This window comes from Cricetulus griseus, assembly GCF_003668045.3.
Source record: "Cricetulus griseus strain 17A/GY chromosome 1 unlocalized genomic scaffold, alternate assembly CriGri-PICRH-1.0 chr1_0, whole genome shotgun sequence".
In the NCBI taxonomy this organism is placed as follows: Eukaryota; Metazoa; Chordata; class Mammalia; order Rodentia; family Cricetidae; genus Cricetulus; species Cricetulus griseus.
The window spans coordinates 263110510-263131427 of NW_023276806.1; the positions used below are offsets into that span (position 1 = coordinate 263110510).

General features: G+C 46.9%; 1 protein-coding gene across 3 annotated transcripts in view; it reads right to left on the reverse strand.

Moving 5' to 3' along the window:
• Positions 1 to 11747: 11747 nt before the first annotated feature.
• Positions 11748 to 20918, reverse strand: part of Upb1 (beta-ureidopropionase 1) — a 31334-nt gene continuing 22163 nt past the window's right edge. The window contains exons 6-10 of one of the 3 annotated variants that reach the window (XM_027394204.2): positions 20192 to 20361; positions 15084 to 15165; positions 14401 to 14443; positions 13325 to 13479; positions 11748 to 12060 (exon numbers count right to left, since the gene is read on the reverse strand). In XM_027394204.2, coding sequence (XP_027250005.1) covers positions 11950 to 12060; positions 13325 to 13479; positions 14401 to 14443; positions 15084 to 15165; positions 20192 to 20361 — 561 coding nt within the window. In that variant the 3' untranslated portion in view covers positions 11748 to 11949. The other 2 variants (XM_027394203.2, XM_027394205.2) reach the window with 2 other exon arrangements.

The following is a 20918-nucleotide window of genomic DNA, read 5'->3' on the forward strand; positions in this document are numbered from 1 at the left end:
ATTTAAAAAAAATCTTGGCGCCTAGTCCAACCCCTTAATTTTATAAACAAGGGAGTGAGGCCTAGAAAGAATGACATACACAAGGTCACCAAGAGAGGCCCATCAAAGCTCAGCCTGGTACCTAGTCTCCTGCCTCCTAGCCAAGCTCCTTCTTTGAAAAAGCCTAGAAAAAACAAAGCTGCACAGGCCTCTTGCCAAGTGCCTGCAGGAGGTCACACAGCCAAGAGGCTCTCAGAGTTCCTTTCTATTCTTAGCCTGAACTCTTAGTGACTCTGCTCCTCAGCCCTTTCTTCCTTTTCCCTTTGCACTTGTTTGCTGTGGATGTGACTTGTGTCTTAATAAGTGGGGCTACGTGTAGGAAACAGGCTTCAGCCAGTCCCGCTGCAGAGGCCCCAGAAAGAATAAATGTGAGACAAGGAGGCCTGAGAAAATAATTGGCTTCCTTTCCTCTCACGTGACCAAGAGCTGCTCTTTCTGTCGCCGGTCACAACTGCCAACAAAGAGGGTGGGGTCACCAGAAGGTAGTTGCAAGGAGGACTGGCTGCTGTGTTCACCACTGAAGCCTCGTTTTGATACAGACAAAACCAATTCTTCCCAGAGTGAACACCTGCTTTAATTTTGCTGCTCAAGTCTTTGACCAGTGACCTCCTAAACATGAATGAAGAGCCCATTTCTGGCAGAGTTCTCACTTCTTAAAACCAACTTCTTTATCTGTTCAAACGCTTGCTCTGTCCAAACACAGGGCCAAAAGGAATTTAAGCTGCCTCCAATAACTAAAAAGGACAACCACCAAGACAGGAAGGAAGATGACACCAGTGTACAAAATGACCAACGAGAATAGTTCTATCACATTCATATGAGGCAAAGGATGCTCGGGGCAAGAAGCCAAGGGAAAGTCATTAGCAATTTGAACTGGGTCTTGTGTATTTGATGGTTATTGCTGTGTCACATGTTACCCTACACTGGGTACCACTGTCTATTACTACATAACAAATTATTTTAATATATGCAGCATCAGACAACAGACATGTATTATCCAGCTTTTTCTGTGGTCAAGGACCAGTTGTAAGAACTGGATGCCTCTGGTCCAGAGTGTCTTGTGGGGTTGAGCTGAGCTCTCAGCCTAAAAGCGAACTATGGTTGAGGGAATCCAATGTCAATTTCGGTGAAATGCTGCTTTGTAGGCCTTGGTCCTGGACACAGGCCTCCGTATAGGATGGCTCTAAACCTCTCTTAGGGCAAGAGAAACAGTTGAATGATCAGGATAGAATCCCTGGACCTCCGCCTATCTCATCTCAGGAGTACAACCTACCACTATGACTCTCCAGATACTCCCCAACTTATAGGTTCATCTTCGTGGTGGCATTGAGAGCACATACACACAACCATTGGGTTACATGAGATCTTATATGTTCATGTGTTACATGGACATCTGGTCATTAAATGCATTGTGTGTTGGATTATTTAACCGATCTGTAGGCAAACATAATTGTTCTGAGAGTTATGACATTGAGTAGGATGGGTGTTTTCAATGCATTTCAGCTTCATGCTGTTCCCAATTTGTAGTGAGTTTATCTCTGTAGACCAAGGAACCACCTGGTCAATCCTTGCATGGGAACGTGAATACTGAGAGGCAATGGTCATTGGGGGGCTGCCATAGAGACTATACCACATCTTGCTGGATGGCTCAGATTTAAATACACACATAGATTACAGACAGATTTGAACGGGCTGTTCTTTTGTAATGAAGCAACTGAGGTTTTCTTTTTCCAGTGTACCATGGCTGTCCTCTCGCTGTGTGCTCACACAGCCTCTTCTCTGTGAACGTATGTCCCCTGTGTATCTACCTTCTTCTAAGAACACATGTTGTTAGATCAGGGTCCCAACCTTATAGCCTTACTTTATCTACCTCTTCAAAGGCACTATCTTGAAATACCGTCACACTGAGTGAGACTCAGGGCTTAAAGATGTGAGTTTTCCTGTAGACACCAATCAGACCCCAACAGCAGCTTCCGAGTGAGCATCCCACTCTCTCTTTCATTATCCCACAAGGATGTGATCATTTCCATTGCTGCAGATGGGGTCATTACTGCTTCTTTTCATTAATGACATTGTACTTGGATTTCCTCCTTTTTTGTTTACTTTTGAGATGTATTTTAATCACAACATCTCAATCTCCCTTTCCTTTCCTCCCTACAAACTCTCCCATAGACCGCTCCCTGCTCTCCTTCAAAGTCATGGGCTCCTTTTTCAGCAGTTGCTATTGTGTGCATGCATGTGTTTGTATAAACACAAATATTCCCAAATGTAACCTGGTGAGTCCCTATAATGATATAATGTTACTTGCATGTTTTCACAGCTGACTGTTCCATACTAGACAACCAACTGGTGTACTCTCTTCCTTGGGGATAGCCACATCTCCAGCTGTGTGTAAGGCTAGGACTAGGATTCTCTCTCTCTCTCTCTCCCTCTCTCTCTCTCTCTCTCTCTTTCTCTCTCACACACACACACACACACACACACACACACAGAGAGAGAGAGAGAGAGAGAGAGAGAGAGAGAGAGAGAGAGAGAGAACAAAGTCCTTCATATCATGATGGTGTAGGGCTATTCCATAGCTTTTAAGAGCAGAGGTAGGTTGTCTACCTCTAGAGATGGGGACAATAGACCAGGCAGGTTCCCAGGCCTTCCAAGCTTCTGGCCTTTTATGCTCAATCTTGGCATTACCTGCCCTTGGCTCGTTGAGATCCACCCCAGCACCCGGGCTTCCTGTGATTCTAAAAGCCCACTTCTTTCTCTTCTCTATCAAAACTTAGCAAGCCTCACAGTTTCTTCTATTTGATTTTCAAAGCTACAAGTATCTGGCTAGGCCAACTGTCAATGAGCCCTGTGGATGGCTGTCTGTCAATGAGCCCTGTGGATAGTTGTCTGTCAATGAGATATGTGGATTGGTCAATGAACATATTACTTAAACAGATTAACAATGTATGGCATTTCAAAGCTAAGACTATATTCCCTTGGCATGCAACACCTAACATATTCTAACTGTAACAAAAATTGCATAAGTGTCTCTTTCCAAACAATGGAAGAGAATCTGGGGCTAGCTTGGGATCACACCACAGGGTAGCTGAAGTGGGACTTGAACCTGTGAGCCTGTTGTTGTGCTGATTCATTTTCGCTCCTTGCAGGGCTAGGGATTGACTTTGGGGGCTCTGAGCATGCCAGGCAAGCACTGTTCCTCTGAACTACGTGCCTAGGCCTTGCTTTTCAACACAGAGTCTCACTGTATAGTTCAGGCTAGCCTTGAGCTTGCTAAACCTTGCACTCCTGCCCTAGTTTGCTTCTCTATTGTTGAGATGAACAACATGGTCAAAAGCAAATTGGGGGAGCAAAGGGTTTATTTGGCTTATACTTCAACACTACAGTCAATCATTAAGGGACATCAAGTCAAGGTAGGAACTCAGATAGGAACCTGAGGCAGGATCTGAAGGAGAGTTCATGGAGGAATACTGTTTCCTGGCTTGCTTCCCATGGCTTGCTCAGTTTGCTTTTCTTTTAAAAAACGTTTTAAATTAAAATAGAGTTATGTCAGCCGGGCGTTGGTGGCACATGCCTTTAATCCCAGCACTCGGGAGGCAGAGGCAGGCGGATCTGAGAGGTGAGTTCGAGACCAGCCTGGTCTACAAGAGCGAGTTCCAGGACAGCCTCGAAAGCCACAGAGAAACCCTGTCTCAAAAAAAAAAAAAAAAAAAAAAAAAAAACAACAACAACAAACAAAAAGAGTTTTGTCAACCCCCCATTTCTTCTCTACAGCCCCTCAAGTTGATAGTGTGTGTGTGTGTGTGTGTGTGCGCGCGCACGCGCACATGCACGTGTGCAACCTGCTGAGCCTGATTTTGTTGTTTGTGCTGTGTGTGATGGTTTCAAGGCTGACCCACTCTGCACTGGACAACCAATAAAGGATCTCATCCCTGGGAAAAGCTAACACCCCTTTCCCAGTAGTCAACAGCTGCTCGTAGTTCTTTGTCTAAGACTGAGAGCCTGTGAAATTTCCTCCCTTTCGTGTTAACATGTTCATTGATATTTCCATTGTTCCAGATTTGTTTATATAGTCATTTGAGGAGAGACTGCTTCACAGCAGACTTCCTGGTATTCTGACTCCGGTAACCCTTCCCCCTCTTCCACAATGTTCCTTAGGCCATAGGTGCAGGAGCTGTGATGTAGATGTATCCATTGGGGCTGACCTCCCCGTGATCTGCCCATCTCTGCATTGTGTTCAGTTGTGGTTTTCTGTGATGGTCTCCATCTTCTGTAGAGAGAAGCTTCTTCGATGGAGCGGTGACTACACTTATCTGTGGGCATAAGGATAAGGTTCTCATGGGTCTGAAGCATGGGTCCTTCACATGGCTGTGCCCACGGCAACCACACACATTCTCTCAGGGCTTCACTTGCTCTTTACACATGTACTCAAGGCATCTTTGGTCCCCCCATTCCTGGGTGCTCAAAAACACTGTGCAGCACCCAAATGTGGGCACCAGCTACAGTCACCACTCTTCGTGACACTTACGGTTCTAACTTTAAATGAATAGTTTTATAGTTACACATCTACATAATTTCAAAGGACGTCATTCCTGCGACGTTCCTTGAAGTGAAGAGCATGGCTGGTGAAACAGCTCAGTGGGTACAGGTGCTTGCTATGCAAAGTGTGAAAACCTCAGTCTGACCCTCCTGACCACAAAAAGGTGGAAGAGAACCCACTTCAAATACCATCTTCTTACCCTACACAGCTGCCATGGCAGGCAAGTGCTCTTAACCACTGAGCCAGGTCTCCGGCCCTCTCCACCTTCACTTTTGAGACAGGGTTTCCCACTAAATTTGCCAAGGGGCTGGCTTGTTAACTGGCTGGCTGTGAAAGTCCCTGAAATTCTTCTGTCTCCACACCTTTGGCTCCGGGATTACAGGCACATATTTTCACAGCCGGCTTTCGGTAATGTTAAGTCAGGCTTCTGGGGCAGGCGCTTTACCAGCTGAGCCATCTCCTCAGCCTGTGGTGAGATTTGGACAATGAAATGTTTGTTGCTGTGAAGCAGTGTAGGAACTAGAATGGCTTCTCCTCTCCGACATGTTTTTGTTGTGATTATCTTGCTTTTCCATGCATTTGTTTTCAGGGTCTTATCAGCAGTCCTTCCTACCATCTGATGTCTGCCCGTTATTTTGATCTCCTTCCCGTGTGTTGCTCTTAGGATGTGTCTTGAAGCCTGTGCTCCTACTCCGAGGACCTGCTGTGTGGCTGCCATGGTGAAATCTCCTGCCAGCATCCCCAGGGGAATTCCTCTGCCTCCTTCCTGTGATGGGTGTCTGCTTCCCGGACCACATGTCTTCTTATTCTGTGTGCTCTCCCCTTCCTTCTCCTGGATGTCATGCATACTGTAGGAGCTTGCTGAGAGGACACTCAGGGGGACACTGTCCTTCAAAGTCTTGCCTATCTAAAGGTATCTAATGCTCAGTTACAAGTACAGTTCCAGGTGAGAAGCCATCCTGCCTGAGAATAGCTCAGCCATTATCTTCCAGCACAGATATGGTCTTGGAGCCTCCAGAGCTGCTATTGAGGAGGCCAAGCCATTCTGATCCCTGACTGTGTGTGTGACCTGGCAGGATTTCCTTGTCTCAGCATGAGGAAACATCACCGTGAGATGCCTGTCATGTGAGTGTCCCTTTCAGACTGAAAAACTCATGTCCTTTGGCTCTGGGATGTTTTCTTCAATTTTTTCATTTCCTTTGTTGTGCCTCTAAAATTCCTGTTATCTGACATTAGTATGAATTTTGCATCTGTTCATTCCTAGTTCTGTCCCTGCTTGACTTTCTAGGAAATCTCCTTATTTTGTCCTCTAAATAGGTGTTCTGTATGGTCTAGATGATGATATATAACAGCTCTACTTTTAGTTTCAAATGAGTTTATTAAGCATATGGAAAACAAAAGCAAAAGAATAAACAGCAAATAGCACATAGACAGAAGCAGTAGATGGCCAGCAAAGTAGCATAAAGTCAGGTGTTTATTGCTAGGTCTCAAAGAAACCTGTGACAAATTGGTACCAAGGGTGCCTACTAACATACCAAAGTGGACACTGGACACCAGACCCTCAGCATAGCAAGTACCAGATACAGAATTCTCTTGGCTGGCATGTCCTGTTCCCTACCCTAACCCTCTTCAGCCCTGAGCTTCCCTTGCCTTCCCCCAGCTCCTCTGATTCCTATATAACCCAGTCATTTTGGCTGTGTCCCCTTGGTTCTTGGCCCTTCTCTCATTCTTGATTCCTCTTTTGGCCTCCTCTCTTCCTCTCTCATTCTCCCCACTTCTCTCGCCTCTCATGCCCCAGTTCAGTCTGGACTCTTCCAGTTGCCCCTGTGTGTACTCTCCCTCTTATCTACAACAAAGCCATTCTCCCCAGCGATACCTAGGAATGGTCATGTCCTTGTTGTTCTTTCACTTGTAACAATGAGCAGATAATATAGAGCAAAGACAGCATCATCAAACCCAGGCTTCCAGTATCCAACAGAAACTAATACGGACAGCTACACTAAGCCAATCAACTGGGGTTCACAACTGAGAGTTTTCTCCTTGGATGAGTTTCTGACTTCCAGTCCCATTGTAGACATTTTTATGTAACTGGAGGTTTCCTGTCCTGACTGCCTGGTCCTAAACAACCTGCTCAGAGGCTGAATATGAATTATAAATGCTCAGCCAATAGCTCAGGCTTATTAATAATTAGCTCTTACTTTTAAGTCTACCCATTTCTATTAATCCATGTATTGCCACGTGGTTCCTGTCTTTACTTGTCCTCTAGCATTTTGCTTCCCTAGTGGCTGGCTCGTCTCTCCTGATTCTGCCCTTCTTCATCTGAGTCCTCAGATTGATTGTCCTGCCTAACTGTATCCTGTTCAACATAGGCTAAACATCTTTTTTATTAACCAATGAGAGTAAATACATATTCACAGTGTACAGAAGGATTATCCAACAGCATTTTTACACATGAAATAAACAACAGTAACCTCTAGAAATGATTTACCTTACTTCTAGCTCTTCTAAAGGATGTGATGTCTCTACCCCTCTTTACTGTTCCTGTCTCCTACATCAGGCCTCTCCCCAAAATGTGTTTTGTCTTATGCCCAACGCAGACCCAGTACACACCTGAAATAGAGGGATTCCCTGAGCCCTAGATCCAAACTCACTATTTTACAAGAGTTCAGCAATATTTCACAGGCAGGTCAAACAGAAGCCCCATCTGTAGGAATCCCCAACAGGCAGGCAGGGGGCCTCATGGTGTCTACAAGTCTTTGGTGGCCAGGACACCCTTGAGTCCATGGGCTCTGGTACAGAAAGGGATTCAGGGTCCCTAACTGTCACCTGAGTTCACAGGATCAGAATACAAGCTCCCTAAGGGCCTGTCCTCACTGTCCCCTCAGGACTTGTTTTCCCTCCATGCCCCTCCCCCACTTCTCATCAAGCTGCTTCCTGCACCAGCACCCAGTTTTGCTTGTGCTATCTGTGTCTGCTTCTAACAGCTGGCCCCAGCCTGGCAGCCCCTAGCTCAGGGGATTATCCAATTATCCCATTAGCCCAGCATGCCCTTCCTTCCTCTGAGCTCTTAGCTCTCCCTTTCCCAGGGCATCTCATAGCCTCCTTACTATTTCCTTAGCCAGTCCTGAAGCTGAGTCAATCCCCAGTCATAGGGACACAAACTCATCTATCTGCTTCACTGTGCAAGGAAGGAACGGTCCTCTCAAAACCAGAGTCACGTGACCAGTTAATGGCTGAGGAGGGTAACACCTAGACCTCTTGACATCATGGCTGTGCCTTCTGCTTTCTCTCCACGTGAGTGACATGTCTCATCAAGTGCTCCTTAGGGCAGCCCCTTGGATGGAGGAGACACTAACATTACTAAATGAGCCAAGAACCACAGAAGAGCTGCAGAACTATGGGTGTTGTAGGCATCATGACAGTGACTGAAGTGAAGCCATAAGAAAAGCACTCACAGGACCTAACGATAGAGGGACTGGCAGCTTCTATATCAGCAACAACTCATAATGCTGAAACCAGGAGTTGGGGAAGAGGCAGACACACGACGTATCCCAGTTAGCTCACTGCCTACTTGTCGTCAGAAAAGGAGTGTTTGCACCAATCGCAGTAGGCTTTTATTCAAAGAAAGGGCTATGTTTAAGCCAATCACTGTTATTTGCCCCTTTTGCACCAGTCACAAGGGTCCTGCTAGTCCACCAGGGGAAATGAACTTCTGTTCAGGGTGGAAAAGGCTTCTGGACATGTCTAGTCACTGGGACTTGAGATGACAAAAGGTACAGTTTCGTCAAGCCCTCTGGGCTGGCATATGGGGACATCTGGTTGGCTGATTGGACCTTGCACAAGGCAGCCAGGACCCCAGGGAAATACAGCTGTCAACTGGGGAGTCAAACCACCCTCCCCTTCAATATCTTTGCTCATTTTAAGGATAAAAGACTTCTCTATAAGTGATTTATAACAGTGCTTTGTAAAAACAGGACTCGCATTCTTCCTGATCTTTTGGTTTCTGGAATGTGTGTTGTTGAGGTGCAGCTCTGTGGCAGGCCACCTGTGCTTTTGCTTTTACCATTCATTGATTGATTTCTTTCATTTTTTATTTTATTAAGACTTGTTTTAGGGGCTGTAACTCAGTTGGAAGACGTAGCTTACCTGGAATGTAGGAAGCCCCTGGTTCAATCCCAGCACCATAAAGATTTCTTGTTGCATACGAACTACTTTGGGGGGGGGTTGCTGTTTTGTTGTTTGTGCAGTATAATTTGGCCAATGTAACTCTACCACAGACACCAACAGTTAAGTTGCTGGGCAAGTGTTACGATAAATCTTTCTGCCAAAAGCCACAGAGCCCCACCACCATGTATGAGCTTTACGCCAGCTGCCCACCTGAGTTAGGTCCAAATGAATACACAGAGAGACTTGTATTAGGTACAATGCTGCTTGGCCAATGACTAGGATTCTCATCTGTTAGCTCAGTTTTAATTATCATAAACCTATATATTTTATAAGACTTATCTTATCAGACGCCTTATTGGCATCCCTCCTTGCCGGTGGATCATATCCTGCCGCTGGAGGACGCGAAGGGGAAAGGAGAGACACTTCCTGTTTCTCCTTCTTTAAATATGAGTCTCCTTGTTATGTCACTTCCTGCCTGGATTGCCACTTCTCTACTACATTTCCCAGAATCCTCTTTGACTCCTAGCCCTGTCTAACTTGCTGTCTCATTGGCCAAAGAGTATTTTGTTTAACAATCAATAAGATAAACATACACAGAAGTACTTCCCCATCAGGCAAGAGCTTTACTTCTGTGGCACAGCTGCTTAACAGAAATAGGACCATGGGTCTGACTCCCCAGCATCAAAATAAAGGAATCTGTAGTCTGGGAGAAAGCTGCTTGCTAGACAGAACCTCAGTGTCTGTGATGTAAGGTGGGAACCGAGGGTCAAAAGTCTTCATCCAAGATGATACAGGCACCTGCAGGGCTACAGGTGATGGACACTTGATCAAGGCCATTCTTGCCCGAGAGTCTGCTTGGTGACATCAGCCATGGTCACATAAAATCTCATTCAACAAATGTTTACTAGGCATCTACATATTCCAGGCATGAGCCCAGCCCCGAAGCTCCACCTCCGCAGGGTCTGCCTCCCTGAAGACAGGCCTGACTATTCTTTTCCAGACAATGACAGGGGTGGATAATCAAATAATGACTGGCGTCTCAACTCAGCATTTCTGAGTCTTACAGGCTTCTTTCAGAAACCACAGGCACACTGGTAATGGATGCTGAAGGGCCATAGCAGAAAGTCACCACATCTACAGAGACGATCTAACACATACCGAGGTCCAAGGGCCGCTGTTCCTGCAGCACAGGAGGGTTACGGATGACAACACAATCATGGTCAGGCAGCTCCACTGGACTTTGTCATCCATCCTAGGGACACCTATCCCCAACATGGGCTTGTTCATGTAATTTAGCTACTGAGCATCAAGGTTGCCTTCTCTGATGAGGAACAGGAAGGGTGGGGCTACAAAGCACCGCCTCCCATCCCTGACTCTGAGACAGTCTGAGGCTCAGCGCTTGCTGTACCCTTGAGCTACACCTTCTGCACCTGGGGTTGGTATAAGGGGCACAGCCCACACAGGCACTGCACTGACAACTGCCAAGGGGCTTCACAGAGCATCCAGTCTCTCTCTCATCACCATGCTAAAACCTAAAGCAGGATAGCCACTCGACTCCATTATACCAGCACACAGGCAGAGAATTGAGTGACCTAATTGTAAGTCAGGGTCAACCACTGAGGTGGGAACCAAAAGAAAATGAACAGAAACAAAAGACGGAAGAGACTTGGTAGAAGGCATTTTCAGATGTGACGATGGGACTGGTTAGGCAAGCCTGAGACCCACAGGGAAGGCCATCAGGAAGGGCAGGCTGGGACTCTCGGGCACTGGCTGGTGACCTGCCCCACCCTCATATAGATGCTTATGGTAGCATCCATCATATAATGGGCAACCACTTCTTTTTTTTCCCATAGGAAAGAGTGTCATTAATGTCTTTAAACCAAGTCAAATGAATAGATCCAGAAACCCAGAACCAAAGAGGAAAACTCATCCTTAAGATTCTGTTCTTAGCCAAGCAGTGGTGGCACAGGCCTTTAAGCCCAGCACTTGGGAGGCAGAGGTAGGTGGATTTCTGTGAGTTCGAGACCAGCCTGGTCTACAAGAGCTAGTTCCAGGACAGCCTCCAAAGCCACAGAGAAACCCTGTTTTGACTCCCCCTCCAAAAGCTTCTGTTCTTTAGGATAGCTTTTGTCATCAAAGTCTATATTAGTTAGACACAGTCAGAAGTAGGACTCATAGGCTATATGTTAGGAGACGTTATGATGTAAAGGAAGCAATTGTGGGGCAGGGACTGCTGTCAGGGAGGCAGATTGAACCTCTCACCCAGGGCTGGAGCTACTGTCTAAATACAATCCCTTCCTCTCCACAGAAATCTCAAGAAAGTTCTTTAGCACTGTAAACAGATTGCATGTGGTCCACCTTGGTTTTATGGCATGATCTCACTCAGTCAATAGGCTATAAACTTTAATTGCACTTGTAAGATACCTTAACACAATGCTGGACATGGTGGCACATTCCTGTAGTCCTAGCTACCCGGAAGGCTATGACAGGATGATGGGTTGAACCTTAGAGTTCAAGACCAGCCAGGGAAATACAATGAGACCGTGCCTCCCACATCAAACTCTTTAAATACCCTAGGTTTGTGCCTGCCTGAAGAACTGGGCTATAGCTGAGTTGACTCAGGCATCCTAAGGGCAGCCCACCTGTTCACAGTCACACTGTACTCTCTGTGGCTCTCATCTGCCCTTACCCTTTTCCTATAGCCCACAGTTTCCCAAACTGACCCTCGAGGAGCTGATGGAACCTTGAGACTGGACCAGGAGGAGAGGAGAATGACAACAGGTAGATGCAGAGAAGATTCGGAACAGAACTCAGCCTGAGGTCTGCCTGGTCTGGGTGGTGTCTCATAGACACGGATGGAGAGTAGAGGTGGAAAGTTGGGGAGTCCCTCTAAGCCGCTACCTCCCGATCCTTTCAATGGCCTGGATATGAGCTCACAGCACCTGGGAATTTCTTAGACTGAGGTAGAATTTGCATAGCACAAAACAAAACACTTCCAAAGTATGCGATCTAGTTATATTTAATACATTTCAAAGTTATTGAATCATCTTCTGAATCCCAAAACATTTCCAAATCCCCAGAAGAAACCCATGTATTCAATGTTAGCAGTTATCCCTCACACACGTGCCGGTTCTACCCTCCCTCTGCCTGAGTATTGAACGCCACTCCCACCCAATCCCTGGATACATTTTAAAAGTTAGCACTTAACTAGAGCTAGGGGCTGGAAGCAGGTCTTCCTTCACAATGTTGGGACGGTAGTTGGGTTTAACTGCTTCAGCAAGTTCCCGGGCATACATCTCAAGTCGGCCTGTCATCTGAAAACAAAACACACAAACTTGGGAAGATTTAAAACTCTATTCCTCGATTGCCACCACCTCTCGCCACTAGGGGGCAGCCACGGGGCAGAAAATAATCCATTATGCTGATTGACAGGGCTATTTCAGACAGCAATAAAGACAAGCAATTGCATTATGACCTCTTCGTGGATGCCAGTGAAGTTGAAGGATGCCAGATGACTCACACAGCCCAGCCCACTTGACTGTGACCCTCTTGGTCCGGGAGGTGTGATCAGGTCTGAGGCAGGGTGGAGAAGGGTCTAAAGAGAAACCACTCTGCTTGTTACTCCTGGAGATGCTTGGTAAAAAGAGCTGGCCACATTGGTGGCTCCAGCTTCTGACTGAAGTGAAATCCTGCATTAACCTCAGCTGCCCAACAAGAGGACAGGGAGGTCAGAAGATCTTCTCACGGGCAGTACCTCGTCTGTCCAACGAGAATCTGAGTCTCTGGAATATAACCAAGGACTCACACTCAGGTCAAGTCAAGGAATAGAGTCCAGAGTCTGCATCTGGGCTCCTCCAGTCACACTTGGCAAAGCCACCCAGTCACACAGAGTGGGACATGAATTTTCTCTGTCTGTGAATTGCTGGAGGCCAGTGTAGCAAACCTTGCAGTCAGGAGCCCTTCCAGGGATCCTGGCCTTGGCCACCACTGTGTCATCCCAGTGTGGCAGGCACCTGCTCTCTCACACTGCTGACACCACAGGCAGCATTTGAAACTGTTCCTAAGGCTTAGGGACAGAAGATGTTTGCCCCAAAGGAATCCAGTAAGGTGGAGTCAGAGCTAGGCAGAGATCCAGTTTTTCCATGTGACCCGATTCCCACTATTGTCTCAACGCCTAGACTGTGGAGCCTGGTCGCAGGCAGAACCAGACATGCACATTTATCTTGTGACAAGTGCAAATGCCTGGAAAGAAACAAAAATGGCTTACGGAAGCCAACCCACTGTTTTCTCTAGACAAATGAAATTGAGATTAATTTGTGTGAAGACGCCTAGGATCTAAATCAAACGCAAGGAGGATTTATTGATACCTCTGCTGGTACATCATTCCACCCAGTGATTCCTCCCCACAGCCAGCAGAGTCCTGGCCCTCTGCTCAGAAAAGAGCTTCGTAGTGGGGAGTTGGTGCCTCCTTCCAAGGGCCTGTCAGAGCAGACCTGGCCTCTGAAGTTCCTGCAGCCTCAGACTGGATGGGGGCCAAAGCAGAGTAGCAGAGAGACAGAAGGGGACTTGGGTACCCACCTTGAAAGTCCAGAAATCATTAATCTGCTGGCAGAGGTTGAGGTTGAGCTCAGTGACCAGCAACCCGTCTTGATTGCGTGAGAGACCAGGGGTCCGGCTGCCATCAGGAGCCGCCACATAGCTCGAACCGTAAAAGTAGCCAAGGTCATGATGTGCTTTAGAAACCAAAGGGAAGCAGCCATGAGTCTATATACACAGTGTGGACTAGGAAGAGGGGCAGGCACACGGCAGGACATCTGAGAGAAAGCAGCCCCGTGTGCCACCCCTGTGTCTGCCGAATGCCACTCTCCCTCTTCGTGCCTAAAGGCCTCAGAGAAGGTGGCAGAGCTTTGCTTTCACATTGCTCTCCCCTGCCCTGAGAACACCTCAGCGCCACCACAGCTGAGTGAGGTGGCCCCTCTGAGACAGGTTCCAGAACCTCCTTTCCCATGTCTCTCTCTGTCCATCATCAGGACACGTCTGAGATCAGAACCTCTACAAGTTTGGAGTGCCACGTGGGACTTCAGACAGAGGGATCTCAGAAACAGTTCTCTTTATCCTCTTGTATCTTTCTGAGGGAGACCCACTGAGTCAGGTGTAACACCCTCTTGGTAAATGAAGTGGCGTTTCCCTCACACTCTTGGCTAGAGAGGCCGGACCTCAGGGTGGAGGATTTCTAGCAGCGGTGGGTTAGTAGTGGCCTTCAGATCACAACCACCTGAGGACCCCAGAACCTATGACAATCTGTGCTGACTCAGGGGACATCATCAGTACGGTTTGGTAGGTGGGGAAGAAAGAAAGAAGATGGGGACCCATGTCAGAGTCCCCCTCCCCCTTCTAGAGAGCCCACAAGGGCCCACATAAGTCCTGGGGAGGCAGCGAGACCAGTCTCATTCCCATCTGATCCTCATTTGGAGAACAAGGTGGCCACCAATGAGGATCCACACCCCAGCCATGGTCTCCCAAACTACCCACAAGGAAGCAGAGGAGAGTCAGTGTTCCTTCCCAGGCACAGGCTGTGGAGCAGACCCCACCCAGAGGAAGTAGGTGGAGCAGGGGGAGATGAGGCCCAGCAAAGGGAAAGTTCATGAACATACCTTTCTTTCCATCTCCAGAAGTGAACTCATTGGGGTAGTGTTCCTGTGAATTAAGTGTGAGGCTAAGATGAACCTCTTGGTGGCAGCACCAGGACAGTCATTCCCAGCCAGAACAAGAGCAGCAAGGGCCCATGCAGGAAACAGTTTAAGGGAGGCTTGGGTCTGCACTCACTGGGCAATCAGCAAGCATTTGGTAAATGTTCAGCAGGTCAGAACTGTGCCTTGGGAAGCCAACAAGGAACGTGACAGGCAAGGCAAGACCTGGATTTTGTATTTGGGTTTATAATCCTGGAGCAGGAAATCACTAGGTACCTGCAGTTCTCAGGGCTGGGCAATGTATGTGAGGTCAGCCTGCCTGCTGAAATAACACCCCACGTTGTATAAGAAAGAGAAGAGGAGAGAGGAAAGGAAAGAAAGGGGAGAGGAGAAGAGGGGAGATGAGAGGCAAGAGGAGAGGAGGGAAGGGGGGGTGAGGAGAGGGGAGGGGAGGGGAGGAGAGGACAGGCAAGATTAGAAGAGGCCAAAAAAAAAAAAAAAAAAAAAAAGAAGAAAGATCAAGCCATTTCCTCTTGGGACCCTAAACTCTGTGGCATGTATGCAGAGGGAGCAAGAAGACAGGTGAAGTGTCCCATCCAAGGCAGCAGTCAGTGACCCCTTTCCTTAACTATCCCTCAGACACATACCTGACCCACACGGTTAATAGCACAAGTGAAGCAGTGATTGGCAATGGCTGCGTTCCTGGCTTCGATTGGCCACAGGGACTCACTGTGAGAGGGTGAGGAAGAGAAAGCAGATTGGAGCCTTCTGGGCCATTCCATAGATGTTCAGCTCTAAGACGCAGCCTGGCTGTGAGCAGAGCTGGGCACGGCACCAATTTAGCACTCAGAAAGCTGAGGCAAGAGGTCTGTGAGTTAGACACCAGCCCAGGTGACACAGTGAGGACGAGGCCTGTCTGAACTAACTGGGACACGTCTGAAAACGGTCCTACAAGCCGATCATCTTGTCAGCACCCTGGATAACCAATAGCAGCTTCCCAGGGAAAGCCAGCTAAAGGCAGAATCCATACTGCCATAGTCTACTGGGGTTCAGACAGCCTTTATCCTCAGTCTCAGTCACCCCCAAAACATTGGAGTGAAACGATGTAGCTTGATGGTCATGAAGACGAAGTTCCACGCCATGGTTGTTTTGTAACTGTCATTATCCTTCCCAGGGAAGCCATCTTCTATGCTGAACTGAAGGCTGGGACATATCAGAGAAGAGCTATGGGTTTAGGGAGCTAATGCATGGTCCCTGGGCATGGGCTTGGAAATTGTGACACAGCAGAGGCATTTGCCTAACACTGTACTTAAAAAAAAGAAAGGACAACCAACAACTTATATAAATAATTATGTTACTTTAAGAAAATTTCCTAGAATCCCACCGGCTTAATAATAAACTAGTTGCTATCATTTTTCTATCCTCTGTGACTACCCTTGCCCATAGACCAAAAAAAAAAAAAAAAAAAAAAAAAAAGGCACAGAATTCTGACCACACATAGTAGGGGCACACATCTCTTGTTCTCATTGTTCATAGTTTTTTTTTTTTTTATTACCATGTTGCTCTATCTTCATAATGGCTCATTTTAGTGTCACTTAACCCATAGAGGAAATAGGTTGAAATTGAATTAACCCTGCCATTTCTGTTGCTGCCAGCTGCTGTGTTATGAATACCGTCACCACCACTACTAACATCACCTCCTCAGGCTACAACCCCACAAGTACCATTAACTGATAAGGGGCACGGACTCGTGCCGTTTAGTTCATCCTGTGAAGCACACTGCTCTCAAAGAAACCAGTACAGCATTGCCAGCTCGTCAGCTCCTGAAGGCTGGGCAATTCTTAGCCAAGGAAGGAAAAACCAATCATTTCTTTCAATAAGGCTGCTGTGGACGTAAGAAGTTATGTGCGGATTACGTTGAGTTACTTCTGTTTGCTTAATCAGAGCTAAGAAACGTTCAAGATAACAGGTTTGGGAGGGCCTTTGCATACATGATGTGAGGTAACTCTCTGGGTTTGCCTAGAAGCTGGCTCACACCCCTGTGCCCAGGAAGTAGACTTCGGGTTCCTCTAGGGAAGGCTGAGGGGAAGATGGAGTTCCCCAGATGTGTTTTACATTTTTGTTACACTCTATTGATTTATGTTTTATGTCTGAATTTGGAGGTGAGAGTATGACTTGTGGGAGTTGCTCCTCTCCTTCTGCCATGTGGGGCCTGGGAACTGAACTCAGGTCATCAGGCTTGGTGGCACATGCCTCTACCCTATAAGCCATTTTTTCACTCCCTTTCCAAAAGTCAGCACCTAACCCTATCCCCTCTGCCCCACTTCTACATGGCTGTATGAGGAGGCCCCAAAGTTCCGCTAAGACTTGGTGGATGGGTGACTGACTAATGAGCATCTTGCCTTTCAACTGACAATGGACAATTGGCTGCGTTCAAAGCTCCAGGGGACGTATTTTCAGAATGGAAACCCTGAGGCAAGATCCAAACTATGCTCTCCCGTCTTCCTGCCCCAAAGCAGCCCTCCTAGACCCAGACAACACCTCCACATGCACCCAACACCAGCAACTGGACAACTGAATTCTAGATCTGTTAGGGGCCTGCTGTGAAGATTCTGAACGTGGTGGGATGTTATTCAAAAAGCAAGCCTAGTGCTTCAACTTGAAAGTAAATTAAATGTTGCATCTGACATTTAGAAGACACTGGCTATAAATCCATTGAGAGTAGAAAGCTTTTCCCATGACCCCAACCCTATTGGGACAGAACACAGACATCGTAGCCACAGAACAGAAGCCAGCACTTCCTGCAGTACCCATCCTTCATGCTTTGGAGGAAGGCAGTTTTGCACATAAATTCCTAGAACTCTTTTAACTTGTAAGGCTACTTTGGAATTGCCTAGGAGATACACTTCTGAGAATGTATGCCAGGGTATTTCCAGAGAAGCTTAACTGAGGAGTGTCCCACCCTTATGCAAACTTGGGTGGTACCAGCCATGGGCTAAGGCCCTAGAATGAGTTAAAAGGAGGAAGGAAGAATCTGGCTGAGCAGCAGTGTTCATCTCTGCCTCCTCCCTGCAACATCACTCTCCTACTGTCATGTTTTTCCATCCAGGGGATGAACTGCAAAACCACTTGCTTTCAAAATAAACCCCTTTTCCTTTTAATTACTTCTTGCCTGACTTTCAGTTCTGATGACAAGAAAAGTATTCAGATAATTGATATTGGAAGTGGGGCCGTTGCTTTGAGAAACCTGACTATATATAGTTCATAGGTCTTTGGAGGGAATGCTGAAGTTTGGAACTGTGGACCAGAGATGCCATAGAATGTACTAAGGAGAGTTAATGGGCCATTTTGGTCAGCATTTAAAAGGCCTGAATGCTAATATAAACTCAGGTGGTTAAGACTCCGTTCATTTTTCTAGTTTCTAGTAAGGGAGAACACGATTCTATCAGGAAGTAGGGTAGACACCATTCATTTTAGATTCTGGCAAAGAACGAGGTTATATTTATGCCAACATACTTTAGCTGGAATCTTGAACAAAGCTGAATTCAAAATGAATTTGTCTGGTCAAGGAAATTTCAAGATAGCAGAACATTCAAGCTTTGGCATGGCTAATCCTCTCTGCTCTTATCCATGTTTCTGGTGAGAGAAAAATAGAATGTGTGAGGAAAGGAGGGGAGGAATAAAGGAGACAAGGGTGTCTTGAGAGCAGAATCCAGCTTGTAAAAATCAAATTTATTTGAAAGGAAAGAGACTAAATTGAGAATGCCCCAGGAAAGGGTTCTCTGCTGGAAAACCACGACTTTGGGGGAGTGTTCCTCCAGAACCAGGCACCCACTGTGGCTGTAGTAGAATATACAGGCTATGTCTCAAGCTAGCAACAGAATTTGGCAGCATTGTTTGTATGATACTGGCTTCTCAGGTATGCAAATGCAAGAGTTATAGGGCCACGGTGTCTTATATCAAGATTCCAGAAAGTCATGGAAGCCAGGCAGTGTGTACCAGGGTCAAATTTCTTGCAATGGGGCCCTTAAAGGCCAATGAATAAAGCTATGAAACCTAAGTTGCTACGGAGACCCCAGGACACTGGAGATGTGTGGGCTGTGGGACATCAACTGAAGAAATCTGCTGGCAGGGTAAGGAGCTGGCCTAAGAGAGAGGCGACATGGTCTGCCTGGGGCAGAGCTAAAGGGGTGGGCCTACTCAAGACTGCAGGAGCCCAGGTGATGCCATCAAGAGCCTCAGAAGCCAGACACAGAGCTTCAAGACTTGGTGTTTTCTTCTGCTGGACCCCAGTCTTGCTTGGTCTTATCTTTCCTTGTTATGGTCCCTTTTAAAATCAGAGTGTTTGCTCTGTGTCATTGTATATTGGAATTGTGACCACCCCCACTCCACTCCCACCCCCACGGAGATTCACAGATTTCCTTGAGTCTCAAAAGAGACTCTGGGTTTCTGAACAATGCTGGAACTGTTAAGACAACAGAAGACTGGCCGGGAGTTGGTGGCGCACGCTTTTAATCCCAGCACTCGGGAGGCAGAGGCAGGCGGATCTCTGTGAGCTCGAGGCCAGCCAGGTCTCCAGAGCGAGTGCCAGGATAGGTTGCAAAGCTACATAGAGAAACCCTGTCTCGAAAAACCAAAAAAAAAAAAAAAAAAAAAAAAAAAAATCATGTGTTTGAGTGTCAAGTACAAAGTGGATTTATGATGGTTAATCTACATTGTGAACTTGACAGGATTTGGAATCACTTCCGAGACATTCTCTTGGTGAGTCTTTGAAAGCACCTCCATAGACATTTAAAAGAGGAAAAAACGACCCACCCTAAACCCTAAACCTTGTCAGCAGCAGGGGCCCTGGACTAAATAAAAACTGGGAAACGAGAAAACCAGGTGAGTACCCACACTGATGCCCCTTTGCTTCCTGACTGCAGATGCAAAATGTGACCAACTGGCCACCTCACACTCCTCCTACCCTCCCCATGATGGCCTACACCTTCATGCTATGAGCCAAAATAAACCCTCCCTTCTTTGAGTTTTATTAGCCATTCATTGATAGCTACAGAAAAGTGACAAACAGACCTGTAACTCTCCCAACGCTTAGCCAAAGTGGAAAGCAGAAGTGGCACAAACACAGCCATGTTGCTTATCTCAGCCTACTCCCCACCCTACAAGTCCCGCCCACATGCTCACCTACACCTCAGCGACACCACAACACAGCTTTACCTGTATTGGAGGTGAAGCTGGTACTCCAACACTTCCCATTACATATTATTAAAGGGAACCTTTTCACTGGTTAAATCAAGTCTCTCGGATTATCCCCTGTTTCTGTGCTAGCGTTACTTCCTCTGTACCACTCCTCTGGAGGACTGCCCTTCGTACTGGGCACTGCAGAGTTGAGGCTCAGGATTCTGAAGACACGGACCAGAGGTCACTCATGCTGGCCAGGCTTTGAGATTCCTGAGCATCATGCAGGAGGGTGGGAATATTCTCTTTATCCCAATGCTCAGAATCCCAGCAAAGGTTGCTGCCAATTGGAGGTCAGATTTTGTCATAGTCATGTTGGGCATTTCTTTTTTTTCCTCCACAGAAAAACTGATTAAATGTGCAATATCCAGTCACAGGGCTTCGGTCTAGACATCCCAATGACTGTACCTGTTTCTTCTAGTTTACCAAACCCATGTCTGAACCCCACAGGTTGACCCTGGGCCTGAGGTGGTGAATGAAGCCCAGGAAGCCCCCTAGAGCTTTCCCATCAAGTGACCTGAGTTCGCCAATGGTGGCTGAGGGATTGAAGATGATCTCTGCTCCATTGATACTGTACATGAGCCAGTTGAGGGGGTGGTGCCGTCCGTAGCAAATGTTCACTGCAATCCTGCCAAACTGCGTCTGGAACACGGGGTGGCCCAGGTTTCCCTCCATGTAGTAAGTTGACTGAAAAGCACAAAGAGCTATATGTTGGTGCCTCAGAGCTGAAATAGTTCTGCTTCCCCTAGTCTCAGCAGAAGGGAATTATCACCAGTAGTCTAAAATTAGCATTGGGGTGTGACTCTATTTTAAGTTCCAGAATTGCAGTGTTAAAACACATACACAAAACCCAGACACAATAGCAGAGCAGCCCCAAGGGGAAAACACAAAGGCCTAGTATTTAACCCACGGTCTGCTTTGTGGTGTATCACATGATTTCCAGGATAACCTATGGTAAGTTTTCAAATCGTGACACAAGAAAAGGTTGTGGTTAGGTCAATGTTAACATGAGTTACCAACCACACATCCTTGATGCAGACTGCTAGAGGTGAGAACACTCAGACCCACCCACAGCAACTTTTCCTTTTTGGAAACTATATGTCACTTGAATCGGTTTGGGACTTTCCCAATTGACTAAGCCCAAATCTGAGAGTAAAACACACACTCTCCACATAGCAGCCTGGGCATCCTGCCTAGGGTTCCCTGTAGGACAAGCAAATGGGGACCTCATTCTCCCACCTCCT